General features: G+C 59.8%; 1 protein-coding gene across 1 annotated transcript in view; it reads left to right on the top strand.

Annotated features, from left to right (window-relative positions):
• Nucleotides 1–16582, top strand: part of MAPK8IP3 (mitogen-activated protein kinase 8 interacting protein 3) — a 64827-nt gene that overhangs the window by 35886 nt on the left and 12359 nt on the right. The window contains 12 exon segments of the mRNA XM_038762400.1: nt 30–87; nt 297–449; nt 2640–2721; nt 4260–4390; nt 8568–8624; nt 8717–8887; nt 9356–9482; nt 10459–10554; nt 11440–11598; nt 13812–13977; nt 15543–15725; nt 16214–16412. Coding sequence (XP_038618328.1) covers nt 30–87; nt 297–449; nt 2640–2721; nt 4260–4390; nt 8568–8624; nt 8717–8887; nt 9356–9482; nt 10459–10554; nt 11440–11598; nt 13812–13977; nt 15543–15725; nt 16214–16412 — 1582 coding nt within the window.

The raw sequence follows: 16582 nt of genomic DNA, 5'->3' as shown, positions 1-16582 counted from the left end.
AGAGGAGACCACTGGATCTCTCGTTTCAGGAATGGGCAAGGAAGTGGGGAACCTACTTCTGGAGAACTCCCAGCTCCTGGAGACCAAGTAAGAGAGCAGCCTCCCTCCGCGCATCCGTTTCTCTGCTTCGTCCCCACGTCTCGGGCTGCTTCCGGAAGCCCCGTTCCTCCCCGGCCCCTGCCCGGGGTCGCATTCCGGGGGCCCTCCCCTCCCCTGGGCCGCGGCCAGCCCCCTCCCCGTCCGGCCCGGACCGCCCCGGGCCCCGGCTGCCTTAGCCGATCCGGCTGCCTTTCCAGAAACGCTCTGAACGTGGTGAAGAACGACCTGATCGCCAAGGTGGACCAGCTGTCCGGAGAGCAGGAAGTGCTGAAGGGGGAGCTGGAGGCCACCAAGCAGGCCAAGGCCAAGATGGAAAGCAGGGTTAAGGAGTTAGAGGAGGAGCTGAAGAGGTGAGCAACGCTGAGAGTGGGAGCAGTGGGGATTACCCGGGGAAACCTCAGAAGCCGGTGCCCACGCTCTTCATTAAGCCCTCCCTGTGGGCCGCGCGCCGCTCTGAGCGCTGGGGTGGATACCGGGTTATCGGTCTGGACACGGTCCCCGTCCCGCTTGAGGTTCCCTGTCCAGCCGGGACGGAGTGGGATTGAGTCGCCATCCTGTCGACGAGGCAGCTCGACCCCAGAGAAGCACAGCGACTCACCCAGGGTCACACAGCAGACAGCTAGCTGGCAGAGCCAGGATGAGAACCCAGGACCTCTGACTCCCGGCCCCGGGCCCTTTCCGCTCGGCCACGCCGCTTCTCTGCCGCCCTTCACGGACCAGACGGAAGGCCGGAGAGGGCCCCATAGGCAGCCTTTGTAACGAAAGGATCGACGACTTTGGTCGTCTCGCCTTAAATGCAATCGGCCAGAATGGACAGGGAGGTGACAGTCCGGCAGGGAGGTCTGGGTTCTTTAAACCACATATTTTGCTCCTCTTCCTTAGCCTTTCTCTGAATCCTGCCCTCTTGCAGACCGACCCAAGTCCCTTTTCTCCTTTTCTCCTCTCTTTTCTTTTCCAGCTCCAACCCTCTCGACCACCCTTTGGGTCCCTGGAAATCACTCCCCCGACTCCCCCTTTCCCCTCTCTCCTCAGCTCTCAGAAGTGCAGATCACCACCCCCACCACTCAAGGATGGGGTAGTCGGGTTTTGTTTTCCTGCTCCTTCGCCTCCCACTTCCCAATAACTTTTTCTCCTTCTCTCCACCAAGTCTCCCAGAAGGCCGCCGGGTCCAGAAAGGAGCCTCAGCGGCTCTCGAGGGGGAAACCCCAGGTAGAAATGCGACTAACCCCCCTCGGCCACGTGGCCTGTACCGAGTCCGCCACCCGGGGCCACTCGGAGAGCTCGAGGGAGATCCGCCCCGGGCTGGAATGATTAGCTCTAGGGCGGCCCGGGTCCAGCCGACATCCGGCCTGTCCCCCAGCCGGCACGGAGATGGCCCCCAGATGCCTCTCTGTCCGGTTTCTTCCTGTTGAGCGGCCGGTCTCCCTCCTCCTCGGCTCAGAGACGGCGCCCAGAAAGGGACACGGTGACACTAGAGTCAAGAGTCAGAGGTCAGGGCTGTCCCAAATGGGACTCTGCAGAACGTACCACGTCGCTGGGCCACTCCGTGGGGCCAGTGGGGCCCACGTGACGTCCGCTAGTGTAGTCGCTAGGCCTGACCACTCGTCTTCCTCCAAAAGTCTCTTCGCAGGGCCCCGGCTCCTCATTTAGGATGCCCTGCCTGGCCCAGTAGATTTTGTGCCCATATGAGGGCAAGAGACAATAGAAGATCTATAATGTCTGCCCCTAACTCGCCCCCCAGAACCCCTCAGCCTCTCTATCCTGCCTCCTCCTTTCCCATCTCTTCTTTCAGTCTCTCTCTGCCCCTTCTCACCCTCCATCTCTTCTTCCTTCATTCTCTCTCTGTCCCTGAGCCTCTTTCCCCTATCTATCTCTGTCCTCTCTCCGACTATCACTTCTTCCTTCAGACTCCCTCCGCCACTCTCTCCCCTCTCTGTCTATGTCTCTGGCAGCAAGATTTGCTGACCCCCCCCCCCCCCCCGACCTCCAGGTCCAGTTGTGACTCCCCTGGCCAATCCCCCAGAGGGAAAGCGCCCTTTTCTGGCTTAGGTCCAGTTGCCCCGGCCCCAGGCGAGAGGTCAGGCCTGTGGAGTGGGCCCCGGGTCAGGGAGTGGCCGCTGAGGTCACCAAAAGCCCGGGGAAACGGCAGCAGCGCGGATGGGAGCGGGAGGAGAGGTTGAGGCTCAGCATTAACATGGTCACCAGCTCGTTTTAGGGCATGTACCAGGGCAGTTCGGTTTTGAGAGCGCCCCACCCCTCCGGCTGCACGGTTTGGCGCGGAGGGCCCCCCCGGGAAACCTCAGGCCGGCTGGGCATCAGGAGAGCTCCCTCGCTGCCCCAGCAGCTGTTCACGGCCCCATCGGGCCGGAGTCGGGAGCCAGGAACCGAACCAGCTCCATAGAGGCCCCAACGGGCCTCACCGCTGCCGACCACCAAACCCGTCCTGACTCCCGGGCCTGGCACTCTCTCTCTCTCTCTCTCTGTTCCTCTCTGTCTCTCTGTTCCTCTCTCCCTTTTTCCCCTCCCTCCCCCTCTTGCAGAGTGAAGTCAGAGGCTATCACTGCCCGAACAGACCCCAAAGAAGAGGTGGAGGATGTAAGCAGCTATCTCTGTACAGAATTGGTATATTTCATTATTAAAATGCCTGGGGGACGGGGGCTAACGGGATGTTTTGTCTTCTCGGGGCCTTGCTTTCCCCACCCCCTACCTCCCCTCCTTCCCATCGTCCCCTTCTGCCGACACGGCGCCCGGGGATCTCCTTAAAGGCCCCTCCCACCCCCACCACAGCTGCCTCGGGAGGTCCGGGTGCCCTGTATCCTCAATGATAATAATAAAATAAAACTGTGGTATTTGTTCAGTGCTTACTATGTGCCAGGCACTGTACTAAGCGCTGGGATAGATCCAAGGTAATTGGGGTGTGCACAGACCCTGTCCCACATTGGGCTCCCAGTCTTAATCCCCATTTTCCAGATGAGGGAACTGAGGCCCAGAGAAGCGAAGTGACTTGCCCAAAGTCACCCAGCTGACCAGTGGCGGAGCTGGGATCAGAACCCAGGACCTCTGACTGCCAAGCCCGGGCTCTATGCCCGCCGCGTCCTTTCCTCCAGCGTGGTCCGGTCCGGCGTCCCTCTCTCCAGAGAACAGGCGACGCCAACCCCAGCATTGGTCCGATGCCATCGTCCCTGAGGCCGTGGCAGGGTGTGGTGGGGGTCTGGCCTGCAGAGCCCCCGGCATACCGGGCGGCCGGGCCCCTCCCCGGGCCTTACCCAGCGACGCTTACCGCGGGTCTCTCCGGGTGGTCATGGGGAGGAAGGAATGGGTGCCGGCTTACTCCCCGTGGGGACCAGTAGCCCAGTCCTTCCTTGGGAAGGGGTCCTGGCTAGTCAGCATCACGTCCCTCTGTCCCTCCCTCCCTCCCTCGGCCCCTTCCTCCGCGGGGAGGAGGCGGACCGCCCCCAAGCGAATGTGGCCGCTTCCCGGCCCTGGCCACAGGGCCCCTCGGGGCCTGGGTCCGCAGGAAGCAGGGCTGGGCTCCGTCTGAAGGACCGCTCTCTTTCCGGCTTCACGGCCTTCCCCTCACCCCGTACGGACTCTAGGTGATGGCTCCGGGGGTCCCGGCCCCACGTCCCCACCGACCAATGGTCTCGGGCCGGGTCTTTGGGTGCTTACCCCCCAATACACACCCCCAGACCTGCCGAGAAACTGTCACCCGGTTAGCCATCGCTCCGTAAGCTGTTGTATTTAAATGGCACTGTTAAGCGCTTATTACGTGCCAGGCACAGTAGCGAGCGCTAGGATAAACACAGGCTAATCGAGTTGGTCACGGTCCCTGTCCTGTATGGGGCTCACGGTATTAACCCCCGTTTCACAGTTGAGGGAACTGAGGCCCAGAGAAACAGTGATTCGGCCAAGGTCACGCAGTGGACACGTGGCAGGGCCCGGACGAGAACCCAAGCCATCCAACTCCCAGGCCCGGCCTCTCCGCCGGGCCACAGAGCTTCTCAAATTGGCTGAAAACCCCTGGAGACGCGGCACGACCCGGCCCGGCCCCGAAGCGACTAGGGCCGGAGCGGGCGGGCGGGCACCGTCGTCGGCCGCGGGACAACCCGTGCGCGCCCGTCCCCACGGCCACCGAATTGCTGTGTCCCTCCCCCTCGCAGGACAGCATCCCCATCGCCCAGCGCCGCCGCTTCACCCGCGTGGAGATGGCCCGCGTGCTCATGGAGCGGAACCAGTACAAGGAGCGGCTCATGGAGCTCCAGGAGGCCGTGAGGTGGACGGAGATGATCAGGTCAGCCCTGGGCCGCCCGCGAGGACTCTCCTGTCTCCCCGGTCAGTCGATCGATGGCATTTATTGAGCGCCCGCCAATGCTAGGCTCTGTCCTGAGCACCAGAGGTGCAAGATGCGTCTTACTACTACTACTAATAACACTAATGATGCTATTTGTTAAGCGCTTGCTATGTGCAAAGCACTGTTCTGAGCACTGGGGGGATACAAGGTTGTCCCGCGTGGGGCTCACAGTCTTAATCCCCCTTTTACAGATGAGGTAACTGAGGCCCAGAGAAGTTAAGTGAGTTGCCCAAGGTCACACGGCTGATAAGTGGCGGAGCCGGGATTTGAACCCGCGGCTCTGACTCCAAAGCCCGGGCTCTTTCCACTGAGCCACGCTGCTTCTCTGCTTCACTGTGTTCCCGGCCCTCGAGAGACTTAGGGCCGGCGGTCAGTCGGCCACGTTAATCGAAAGCCTGCCGAGTGCTCCGTCCTTGGAGAGTTCCGACGGTAGCCTGTCGCATGGTCCCTGCCCTCAAGGAGTTTACGGTCTTACAATCGGTGGTATTTATTGAACACCTACGTTGTGCTGGGCACTGTACTGAGTGCTTTGAAAGAGTGCAGCAGCAGGAAAGCACGTGTCCTTTGTCCTCAAAGGGCTTATGGTCTAACAGTCAGTCCATCCCTGCTATTTACTGTGTGCTAGGCTCTATAATAGTAATAATGATGGCATATATTAAGTGCTTACTATGTGCCAAGGACTGTTCTAAATGCTGAGCGGGGATACTTGGTCATCAGGTTGTCCCACATGGGGCTCACAGTCTTAATCCCCATTTTCCAGATGAGGTAACCGAGGCCCAGAGAAGTGAAGTGACTTGCCCAGAGTCACACAGCTGACAGGCAGCGGAGCCAGGATTAGAACCCATGACCTCTGACTCCCAAGCCCAGGCTCGTGCTGTGCTGAGTCCTTGGTTGAGTACAACAGTAGCAAGACATGCATCCTCCACCTGCAAGGGCCTTATGGTCTAATGGTGTGTCAGCTGATCGGTAGTATTTACTGAGCACCTACAGAGTGCTAGGCGCTGGACCGACTGGTTGGACGAGCACAACAGAAGCGAAACAAATGTCCTCTGCCCTCAGGGGGCTTTCGGTCTAATGATCCATCAGCCTGTCACTGGTACTTACTGAGAACCTACTGAGCGCTGGGCACTGGACTGAATGCTTGGAAGAGTACAACCACTTTGCCGTGTGACTTTGGGTCATTTATTACTCTGTTTATTTATTTTACCTGTACATATCTATTCTATTTATTTTATTTTGTTAGTATGTTTGGTTTTGTTCTCTGTCTCCCCCTTTTAGACTGTGAGCCCACTGTTGGGTAGGGACTGTCTCTATATGTTGCCAACTTATACTTCCCAAGGGCTTAGTACAGTGCTGTGCACACAGTAAGCGCTCAATAAATACAATTGATTGATTGATTCACTTCTCTGGACCTCAGTTCCCTCATCTGTAAAATGGGGATTGAGATTGTGAGCCCCACGTGGGATAGGGATTGCGTCCAATCCGATTTACTTGTGTCCACCCCAGCTCTTTAGTACAGTGCCTGACACATAGTAAGCACTAAACAAATACCATAATTATTAGTATTACAGCAGTAGCAAGACTCGTATTCTCTGCCCACAAGAAACCTACCTTCAGGGCTCTTCCTCCTTCCCTTCCCATTCGAGACCCTCATGAGGCTGAAGCGCAGCTTGGACTGAGAAGCAGCGTGGCCTCTTAGTAGTAGTAGTAGAAGTGGTAGTGGTAGTTGTAATAATTAACAGTAGTAATTATCGGTAATAATAGTAGTATCTGTTAAGAGCTTATTGTGTGCCAAGCACTGTTCTAATCACTGGGGTAGATACAAGGTAATCCGGCTGGGAGCAGCCCTTGCCCCCATGGGGCTCACAGTCTCAATCCCCATTTTACAGATGGGGGAACTGAGGCCCAGAGAAGTTGAGTGACTTGCCGAAGGTCACACAGCAGACGCGTGGCGGAGCCGGGATAAGAACCCACGACCTTCCGGCTCCCTGACCCGGGCTGTCACCCGTGGTCTCGAGAAGCCACGTGCCCTAGTGGCTAGAGCACAGATCTGGGAGTCATAAGGACCTGGGTTCTAATCCCGGCTCCGCCCCTCATCTGCTGTGTCACATTGGGCAAGTCACTTTGCTTCCCTGGGCCTCAGTTTCCTCATCTGCAATATGGTGATTAAGACTGTGTTTGAGGACTGTATCCAACCTGATTAGGCTCTATATTCTCCAGAGCTTATAACAGTGCTTGGCACATATTAAGCACGTGACAAATACCATTATTAGTATTGTTATGATTATTACTGCCTAGGCTGGCTGCTGTGCACTCATTAGATTATAAATCCACCCACCCATCCATTGCGGGCAGGGTGCAGGTGTGTCTGTCCGTACCCCTGATGCCATGTTGGTGGTGCCCCCCCATCTTGGGGGCTTGGCTAGAAGACCCTGAGTTGACTAGGAGTGTGGTCACCTCTCTGTGTGGACCCCCTTGTCTGGGTTTGGGGCCTGGGGCCCTGGATTTTGGGGGTCAAACCTCCAGCCGAGGGAGATCCTTCTCTTTTGTCTTTTTTAAATTGTGTTTCTTAAGCACTTACTATGTGCCAGACACTGTTCTAAGGGCTGATTAGATACAACCTAGTCAGATTGGACACAGTCCCTGACCCACATGGGGCTCAGAGTCTTAATCTCCATTTTACAGATAAGGGAACTGAGGTCCAGGGGAGAAAAGTGACTTGCCCACGGTCACATAGGAGACAAAGGGGTGGAACCGGAATTAAAACCCAGGTCCTCCCGATTCCTAGGCCCGGGGTCCATCCTCCAGGCCACGTTGTTTTTCAGCTTCCTTCGGGCCTGGCATAGGGGGAGCAGGGGCAGGAGAGGGGAGCGGGCTCGTTCCCACCGAAGCGGAGGGCAGAGATGGCCACTGAGAGGGCACCTCTGCGGTGGCATCTCAGTCTGTGCCAGGGGCAAAAATAAGGCGGGAAGAGCCAGCTGGGTCAGATCCAGCCCTGGTGCGGTTTGGGGGTCGTCTTGGCCTTCCCCTGAAACTGTCACCGCTGTCTCGTGTTGGGTGAGTGGTCACTGAGCCCTAGACACTGTGCTAAGCGCTCGGGGGGGAGAGTTCAACAGAAACAAGATGCCCATTCCCTGCCCTCAGGAGGCTTACCGACTAATGGCAGAACAGAAGGATTTACAAGGAGTGGGGGCGGGAAAAACTGGAAGAAACAGAGATGGATCCAGACAAATGGGTTCAATAATTGAATGTACCCGTAAACCTATAAACAAAACTCTGCCCAGTTCCATAAGTGCTGAGGAGGCGAGACACCCGAGTTGGAGTCCCAGCTGGGCCCTGGCTTCCCACGTGGCTCAGGGCCAGTCACTGAACCTCTCTGGGCCTCGGTGTCCTCCTGTGTAACATGGGGAAAAGATCAACGCTCTCCTGAAAAGCCACCCCAACAAGTAATAAGAATGATGGCACCTGTTAAGCACTTGCTATGTGCAAAGCCCTGTTCTAAGCGCGGGGGGGGATACAAGGTAATCAGGTTGTCCCACATGGGGCTCACAGTCTTAATCCCCATTTTCCAGATGAGGGAACTGAGGCCCAGAGAAGTGAAGTGACATGCCCAAAGTCACCCAGCTGACAAGGGGCGGAGCCGGGATTAGAACCCACGACCTCTGACTCCCAAGCCTGGGCTCTTTCCACTGAGAGCCACGTGGCTTCTCAGTAGTAGAGCGGGGGGCGGTGTCCCGAGCAACCGTGCCGGCCTCGGGCCCGACCCCCCCGGCGCTATGGATCGGGGAATGGGGCCACGGTGGCCAGTTCTAGCCAAGAAGCTCCCAACGCGGCCCCGGGCCCTCCCCGCTCCCGACCTCTCGGCCCGCCCTCGCCACTTAGCAGGGACCCGCCGGGAGCCAGGGCGGCGGGCCGGGGCCCCGGCCGGATGTCGGCTTGAGGCCTGGCCCCCGCCCCCGAGGACTTCACCTGAGCCTCGGTACCGCTCCCCCGACCCCCTTACCTGGCGCTCTGCCCCCAGGCATGACGTGGGTGGCAGAGGGGGGCCTAGGGAAGCTTCCCCTTCGGGGCTGGGCGGTGACCCGAATGGATGCCTCTTCTTCGGTCTGCCCCCCAGGGCGTCCCGGGAGCACCCGTCCGTCCAGGAGAAGAAGAAATCGACCATCTGGCAGTTGTGAGTCGCGGCGAGCCCCGGGGGCCGGGGGGCCGTAGGTGCCGGGCTTCCCTCCCTCGACCCTCCCGTCGATCTGCCGGTCTCTCCCCCAGCTTCAGCCGCCTGTTCAGCTCCTCGTCCAGCCCGCCGCCCGCCAAGAGGGCCTACCCCTCAGTCAACATCCACTACAAGTCTCCGACCGCGGCCGGCTTCAGCCAGCGGCGCAGCCACACCATGGGCCAGATCTCCGCCGGCAGCCGCACGCTCGAGTTCTTCCCCGAGGAGTGAGTGTCCCGCGCCTCTATGCCTCCCACCGAGGGTTGGGGGGCAGGGGGGTCGCGTCTCTCCCCGCCGCCGTGCCCCAGAGAGACGTGGGTCTGGGCGGGGGCGGGAAGCCCAGAAGGGGATGAGGTGTCGGCATGAGGTGGCCCGATGGAGTCCTTTGGATGCCAGCCCAGCTCAGGCCCGCGGAGCGTAACCGGAGGAGTCTGGGAGATGCTGACTCCTGGGGTTGGGTTGACACCCTTAAACCCGCCTCGAGAGTCTGCCCGGCTCGCCCTTCCCCAACCCTTCTGTGTCCGCCTCGGGCGGGGCGTGCGTTCATTCAGTCGTACTCATTGAGCGCTTACTCCGTGGAAAGCACTGTACGGAGCGCCCGGGAGGGTACGGTAGAACAACAAACAGGCCCATTCCCTGCCCATGACGAGCCGACGGTCTAGCGGGGCAGCGACGGGGCACCCGTCTCTCCTCAGCGACTGCACGTCGTCGGCCCGGCGGGAGCAGAAGCGGGAGCAGTACCGCCAGGTGCGTGACCACGTGCGCAACGACGACGGGCGGCTGCAGGCCTGCGGCTGGAGTCTGCCGGCCAAGTACAAGCAGGTAGTCTCCTCCTCCGCCCGCGGCCCGACTCCCACGGCCCGAGTCACCCCTCTCCCCCGACCCCCGTCATCCCGGGCCCCCCTTCTTGCTCCATGGGAGGGAGGGAAAGATTCGCCCAGATCAAAAACCAATCGATACTATCGATCAGTTGCCTCCTTTGGGCCGGGCTCTGTACTCGGAGCATTTGGGAGAGTTCAGCAGTTGGAAGACCCGGGCCTTGCCCACAAGGAGCTGTCAGCCTGTCAACGGTTATTTGAGTGCTTACTGCGTGCAGAGCACTGGACTGAGCGCTTGAGAGAGGACAATACGATAGAGTCGGTAGACCCGCTCCCTGCCCGTAACGAACTTACAATCCAGAGGGGGACATTACCGTAAATAACCGACGTATACTGTAGAATTTCTCCACCTGTCCGTATCTTCTGGGGGATCGTTCAGTCAGTAGTGTATGTCGAGCATCGTGCCGAGCACCCGGCCCAGTACAGAAGAGGTAAAAGACGCGATCCCCGCCCTCGAGGAGCTTACGGCCGAACGGAAAGTCCGATGGGTCGAAAGCGAGGGGGGACCCCGGAGGCCAGGCTCCCCAAATGTTCTGGCCCCCGGAATACTGTGCCGTAGTGCGGCACTTTCTCAAGCCCGCCCACATCGTGGCCCCAACCGTGCCGCCCAGCCCCGACCCCGGCCGGCTCTCAGACGAGAGCCAGAGCCGCCCTTCCGTGCCGCCGCCTCGGCCCGGTTGGACACGCCAGCCTGGCTTGCCCGGGGGCGAGAAGGGGCTGGAGCTGGAAGCCCAGAGGGCATTAGAGGAGTGAAGTGGCCCCCAAGAGCCCCAGGGTGGCCAAGTGGGGTCGGCAACGCCCCCCGTGCGTTCGTGGAAGGAGTCGGCTCTTGGTCCCCCCCGTTTGACCCAGCCAGAGGGGCGGCCCCCGGAGAAGCGTGGGCCCCGGCCGCCCCCTCAGCCTCTGCCCTCTTGCTTCAGCTGAGTCCCAGCGGGGGCCAGGAGGACACTCGCATGAAGAACGTGCCCGTGCCGGTGTACTGCCGCCCCTTGGTGGAGAAGGACCCCACCATGAAGGTGAGCATCCCGCCGGGCACCGTCAGTACTAAGCACCTACTGACGTCAGCGTACTCTACTGGACCTCTGGGACAGTTCAACAGTAGGAGCGGGGTGTACTGAGCCCTTGGGATCATCAGTGGTATTTATTGAGCGCTTTCTCCGTGCTGAACACTGTACCTAGTTTAGCTTGGGAGTACGCAACACACCGAGAAGCCGTGTGGCCTAACTGAAAGAGCACGGACCGAGGCCCTGGGTTCCAATCCTGACTCCTCCACCGTCCTGCTGAAGGGACTGGCCCCAGGTCGCACGGCACACAAGTGGCAGAGCAGCCGGGATTAGAGCCCAGGGCCTTCTGACTCTTCGGCCCGCACTGTGTCCACTAGGCCACGCTGCTTAACTTCTCTGTTCCCTCATCTGTAAAATGGGGATGAAGACGGTGAGCCCCGCGTGGGGAAGGGACTGTGTCCAACCTGATTAGCTACCCCAGAGCTTAGTCCAGTGCACGGCACAATAGTAAGCGCTTCATAAGTACCTCGAAAACCGAAACCAGACAGACAGAATGGGGTTCTCTCATTTCCTCTCTCCTTGAGACTCCCTTCCCTGCCCTCAACACCTGACCCCATAAGGGACCAGGAGTTTCTCGTAGACTTGCGTTCGGGGCCAAAAAGCTCCCATCGTCAGAGGTCGGGCGGGGCGGCAGCGGAAGGGTGGGAGGTCGGGCCCCAGAAGCGGGAGGGGCAGCTGAGGGGCGACCCCGTTTCCAAACCGGTATTCCGGAGGCCCATCAGCTGCCCGTCCTTCCCGAGACAGGCGTGGCAATCCGAGGAGCTTGCGATTGAGAAGTCGTGATGGGTGAAATTTTTGCCTCGGGCCCTCGTGATTCCTGCCTTTCCCTCCCGACAGCTGTGGTGTGCAGCCGGAGTGAACCTGAGCGGCTGGAAGCCAAGCGAAGAGGATTCTGGGAATGGGACCAAGCCAACTCCAGGCCGGGACCCCCTGACCTGTGACCGGGAGACGGAAGGAGAGAGCAAGAGTAACCACACCTCGCCGGAGAAGAGAAAGGTCGGCAGGATGGGGGTCCAGGAGCCCCCAGCTCCCACCCCCGGCTCAGTTCAGAACGGCTGTGTCCCGGCCGGGGCCGGGCCTAGCCCTCAAGGTGGGGTCAGAGGCACTGTGGGCCCCCGGCGGGCTCCTCCGGCAGGGCCGACCACTCTGGTCTACGTCCAAGGGGGAGGTCGGTGAAGGGCCGGGGAGGAGTCGGTGGGTTGCGGGGAGGAAGCAGTGGGAGCTAGAGGAGTCCCCGCGCCTCTGGACCAGCTCGGAGCCCAATAATCCTTTCTCCAGCATTTTCTCTGCCCCACTTAGTCTCACGGTCTGAGAGGGAGGGAGGGCAGCCGTCGTAGCACCCTTTGACGGGGAAAGAAACCAAAGCACAGAGAGGCTTGAAGCAGCCTGGCTTAGCGGATAGAGGGGCGGACCCGGGAGACAGAAGTTTCCATTCCAGGCTCCGCCACTTGTCTGCCGGGTGACCCTGGGCAAAGTCACTTGGCGTCTCTGGGCCTCGGTTCCCTCATCTTTTAAAATGGGGATCGAGACGGTGAGCCCCGTACGGGACGGGGACTCAGTTTGTGTGTAGCCACCCACGGCTGAGTACGGTGCCTGGCACGTAGTAAGGGCCGAACAGATATCATCGTCATTATTATTATTAGAAGTTCAGAGGCTGACCTAGGGTCACGCAGGAGGCCGATGGCAAAGCCGGGGTGCGGACCCGGGTCTCCTAACTCCAGGCTGTCCCTGCTGAGCCCCGCTGCTTCCTTGTGGGTATTTGGAGCATGGAGGGAGGAAGGGAGGCGTGCGTATTTGATTATGCTACGAGGGAAGGGCTTCCCTCTTCCTCCAGCTCTCGGCCGAGGCTCCCCCACAGGAGCCTGGGAATTCCCAGCTGCCAGGCGACTCCCGGCCGACTGAACCCTGGTCTGGCTCCCCCATTCCCGTCTGGGGCTCCCCTGGAAAGGCGGGGGCGGCCGGAGGGCCTGCGGGCCGGCCTGTTGCCGCCCTTCTTGGCTCCTCAGTCTGTCGTGTCTGGATTCACGTGAATCCGGACTTCCATGGGGCCTGGCAGAAAGGAACCAGCCTGTCCCTTGCGGTCCCCTTCCCCCCCTCATCTGTCCGGTGGCTCCTGCCCCCGGTTCCCTCAGGGGAGTGGCGGATTAAGTTGCACACTCCACTATCGCTCACCCGATAGTATTGATTGTACAACCTGCTGCATGGCTTGGGAGAGTCCATTAGAGGTAGAAGGTGCCAGCCCTGCCCTCCAGTGGCTTGCGGTCTGAACTGGGGGGGACGCGGATGCACAGTGGGCTTTGACCCGAAGGAGGAACGAGAGAAGGGAAAGATGGGAAGCGGGGTGGCCTAGTGGAGCGCGCCCAGGCTCAGGCCTGGGAGTCGGAGGATCCTCCGCCGTCGTGTTTTGTGACCCCGGGCGAGTCACCGCACTCCTCTGGGCCTCGGTTTCCTCATTTGCAAAATGGGGATTCGATGCTTGTGCCTAACCTCCTGCTTGGACTGTGAGCCCATGTGGGACTCGAAGATCTTGTATCAAACCCAGTGCTGAGCGTATAGTAAGCGCTTAACAGATACCACCGTTGATATCATTATCAGTACTACTACTAGTTGTTATCATGGTATTTGTTAAGCGCTCACTACGTGCCAGGCACTTTACTGAGCACTGAGGTGGATACAAGCAAGTCCAGTTGGACGCTGACTGTGTCCCACACAGGGCTCCCATTCTTCATCCCCATTTTACAGATGAGATAACCGAGGCCCAGAGGAGTTAAGTGGCTTGCCCAAGGCCACACGGCAGACAGGTGGCTGAGCCGGGATTAGAACCCATGACCCTCTGACCCAGGCCCGTGCTTGCTCCACTATGCCATGCTGCTCCTCCTCCTCCTCCTCCTCCTATTACTAATAGTAATACTAATAATGGTAAGGGAACAAATCGGGACTTTAGTGGTAGAGAGCTGAAACCAAGATGCCCCCATGTACCAGTGCCAGGAGGGAAGAGAGGACCTGAGGAAAAGAAAAATTAAGTGGGGAAAGTCTCCCAGAGGAGAATCAGCGTGGCCTGGAATACCACAGAAAGGGACGAGGGGGATTGCAGGAGGATGGAGACGAGGCAAGAGTGATGACTGAGGCCTCCAGGGTGGTGGGGGTGGGCAGGGATGGGGAGCAGTCTTGGCCTGCCTGAGGTGTTGCCCACCCGCCGTGCCTTCCAGGGGAAGGAGCTCCACGAGACGGACGCCACCTCCAGCCGCGTCTGGATCCTCACCAGTACCTTGTCCACCAGCAAAGTGGTGATCATCGACGCCAACCAGCCGGGCACGGTGGTGGACCAGTTCACCGTCTGCAACGCCCACGTGCTCTGTATCTCCAGCATCCCCGGTAGGCCCCGCCCCGCCCCTTCCGCCGCCCCCGGGGGTCGGGAGGGTGAGCCTCGCCCAGCCTCCGAGGCCGGAGAGCCACGGCAGCGCCTCGGCGGCCTCCGCCGGACACTACGGGGGCACCGCCGGGGCTCCTTCTTACCCACGGGCCACGGCCCACCGGAGGGTTTGGAGGCCAGCAAGGCTAACTGTCCCCCTGAACTCAACCCTGGGGATACCCCAGCAGATGGGCCCACTGCCCTCCCCACACCCCTCACCCACAGAAGGCCTCCCGTCCTCTCGGGAAATCCATCGGGGCTTGTGAGGTGGCCCCAGGGCACATGGGGCAAGTGGGGGCTAGTAGTGACAGTAGCAATAATAATAATAATAATGATGGCATTTATTAAGCACTTACTATGTGCAAAGAAAGCACTGTTCTAAGCGCTGGGGGAATACAAGGTCATGAGGTTGTCCCACGTGGGGCTCACAGTCTTCCTCCCCATTTTCCAGATGAGGGAACTGAGGCCCAGAGAAGTGAAGTGACTTGCCCAAAGTCACGGCTGACAAGTGGCGGAGCCGGGATTTGAACCCATGAACTCTGACTCCAAAGCCCATGCTCTTTTCCACTGAGCCGTGCTGCTTCTCCATAATATATATTATCCATAATATATTTCCATAATATAATATTTGAGTACCCTCAAAGTGCCGCAAGATGTGACACTTTCCCTGCCCTCGAGGAGCTTTCACTCAAACAGGGAAGCAGACCTAAAAGTAAGAGTTATTAAAAGCAATAACTGAATCAACCTAAGTGTGCACAGGTGCTGCTGCCCGGGCTTGGCCTTGAGAAGCAGCTTGGCTCAGTGGAAAGAGTCCAGGCTTGGGAGTCAGAGGTTGTGGGTTCTAATCCCGGCTCCGTCCCTTGTCAGCTGGGTGGCTTTGGGCAAGTCACTTCACTTCTCTGGGCCTCAGTTCCCTCATCTGGAAAATGGGGATTAAGACTGTGAGCCCCACGTGTGATAACCTGATCACCCTGTATCCCCCCAGCGCTTAGAACAGTGCTTGACACATAGTAAGCGCTTAACAAATGCCAACATTATTATTATTACTAGGGGGGGCCCGGTGTTCTGTTCTGAGCTGACTAGCTCACTGTCTGCATCCAGTGCTTAGAACAGTGCTTTGCACACAGTAAGCGCTTAATAAATGCCATCATTATTATTAATATTACTTCCTGCTGGACTGGAAGCTCCTGGTGGGCAGGGAATGTGTCTTGGAATTCTCTTAACGATCCCAAGCACTCTCCACTTAGCCTGGAAGCCCCAAATGGGAAAGGGACTGTGTCCGACCCGATTAACTGGCACTCTACCCCAGTGCTCAGAACAGTGCTTGGTACATTGTTAAGTGCTGAACAAATGCCACCATTATCATTATTATTATTAGCCCCGTGTGGGACGGGGACTGGGTCCGACCTGATTATCCTGGGGGTACCTCAGCACTTGGCACAGTGCCCTGCACATAGTAAGCGCTTAATAAATGCTCTGACTTCCGCCGCTGGTACTACAACCGCCGTCTGTGTCTCCGCCCCGCCAGCGGCCAGCGAGAGCGACTACCCGCCGGGCGAGATCTTCCCGGAGGGAGACGTGAACCCGGAGGAGTCGGGGGCCGACGGGGTCCTGGCCGGGATCACCCTGGTGGGTTGCGCCACCCGCTGCAACGTGCCGCGCAGCAACTGCTCCTCCCGCGGAGACACCCCCGTCCTTGACAAGGGGCAGGGTGAGTTGCGGGACCCCGGGCCCGCCCCCCTCGGCGTGAAAGCTCTGCCCGCCGACACCTCCGGGGTCCATAGCGCAGAGGGGCCCTGGTCCTCCCCTCCCGGGCCGATCCCGCCTTTTCCCTCTTCCCATCCTACCAGCTCCGCTTCCTTCTCCCGTTCAATCAATCCGCCAGTCAGTGGTATTTATTGAGCACTTATTATGTGCTGAGCACTGTACCGCAGGATTTGCGGAGACGTTCCCTGCCCCTGACGAGCTCAAAGTCTAAAGCGGGGACTGTCCCATATTGCGAAGAGGCCCCCTCTCCCCCCGTCCCATCCCGGTCTTCTTCTCTGGGCCTCCTCTTCAGTTCCCTCTCTCCTCCGCCCCGACCCCCAGGCACCCGCTTCCCTCGCCCTTTCCCGGGGTCCGTGTCGGGCGAGGCCCCCATCCCGATGCCCTCTCCCCGCCCCGTTCCCCCACACGCCCGCTCACCTGACCCTTGCGCAGGAGAGGTGGCCGCCGTCAGCAACGGGAGGATCAACCAGTGCCAGTCCACCGAGGAGGCCACCGAGGCCACCGAAGTCCCCGAGCCGGGCCCCGGAGAGAACGAGGCGGCCGCGGCCCGGCCCGGCCCCCTCACTGAGCACGTCTTCACGGACCCGGCGCCCGCAGCGGCCGGCACGGCGGCGGGCACTCGGCCGATCAGGTGGGGGATCAATCGGGCCCGGGGGGACCCTCGGTCGGGTGGCCACAAGCACCTGGGGAATGAGGCAGGTCTCCGGCCTCCCCCCCACCCCTGCCAATCCTTTTCCCCAGGGGCCGGCAGCAAGGGGCCCAAAGGAGAGGGGGTGAGGGGGTGGGGGGGTCCCGCTGGCA

The sequence above is a fragment of the Tachyglossus aculeatus genome, chromosome 21, assembly GCF_015852505.1.
Source record: "Tachyglossus aculeatus isolate mTacAcu1 chromosome 21, mTacAcu1.pri, whole genome shotgun sequence".
In the NCBI taxonomy this organism is placed as follows: Eukaryota; Metazoa; Chordata; class Mammalia; order Monotremata; family Tachyglossidae; genus Tachyglossus; species Tachyglossus aculeatus.
The sequence above is the reverse complement of the archived record's forward strand: the minus strand, read 5'-3'. Positions and strand labels throughout refer to the sequence as shown.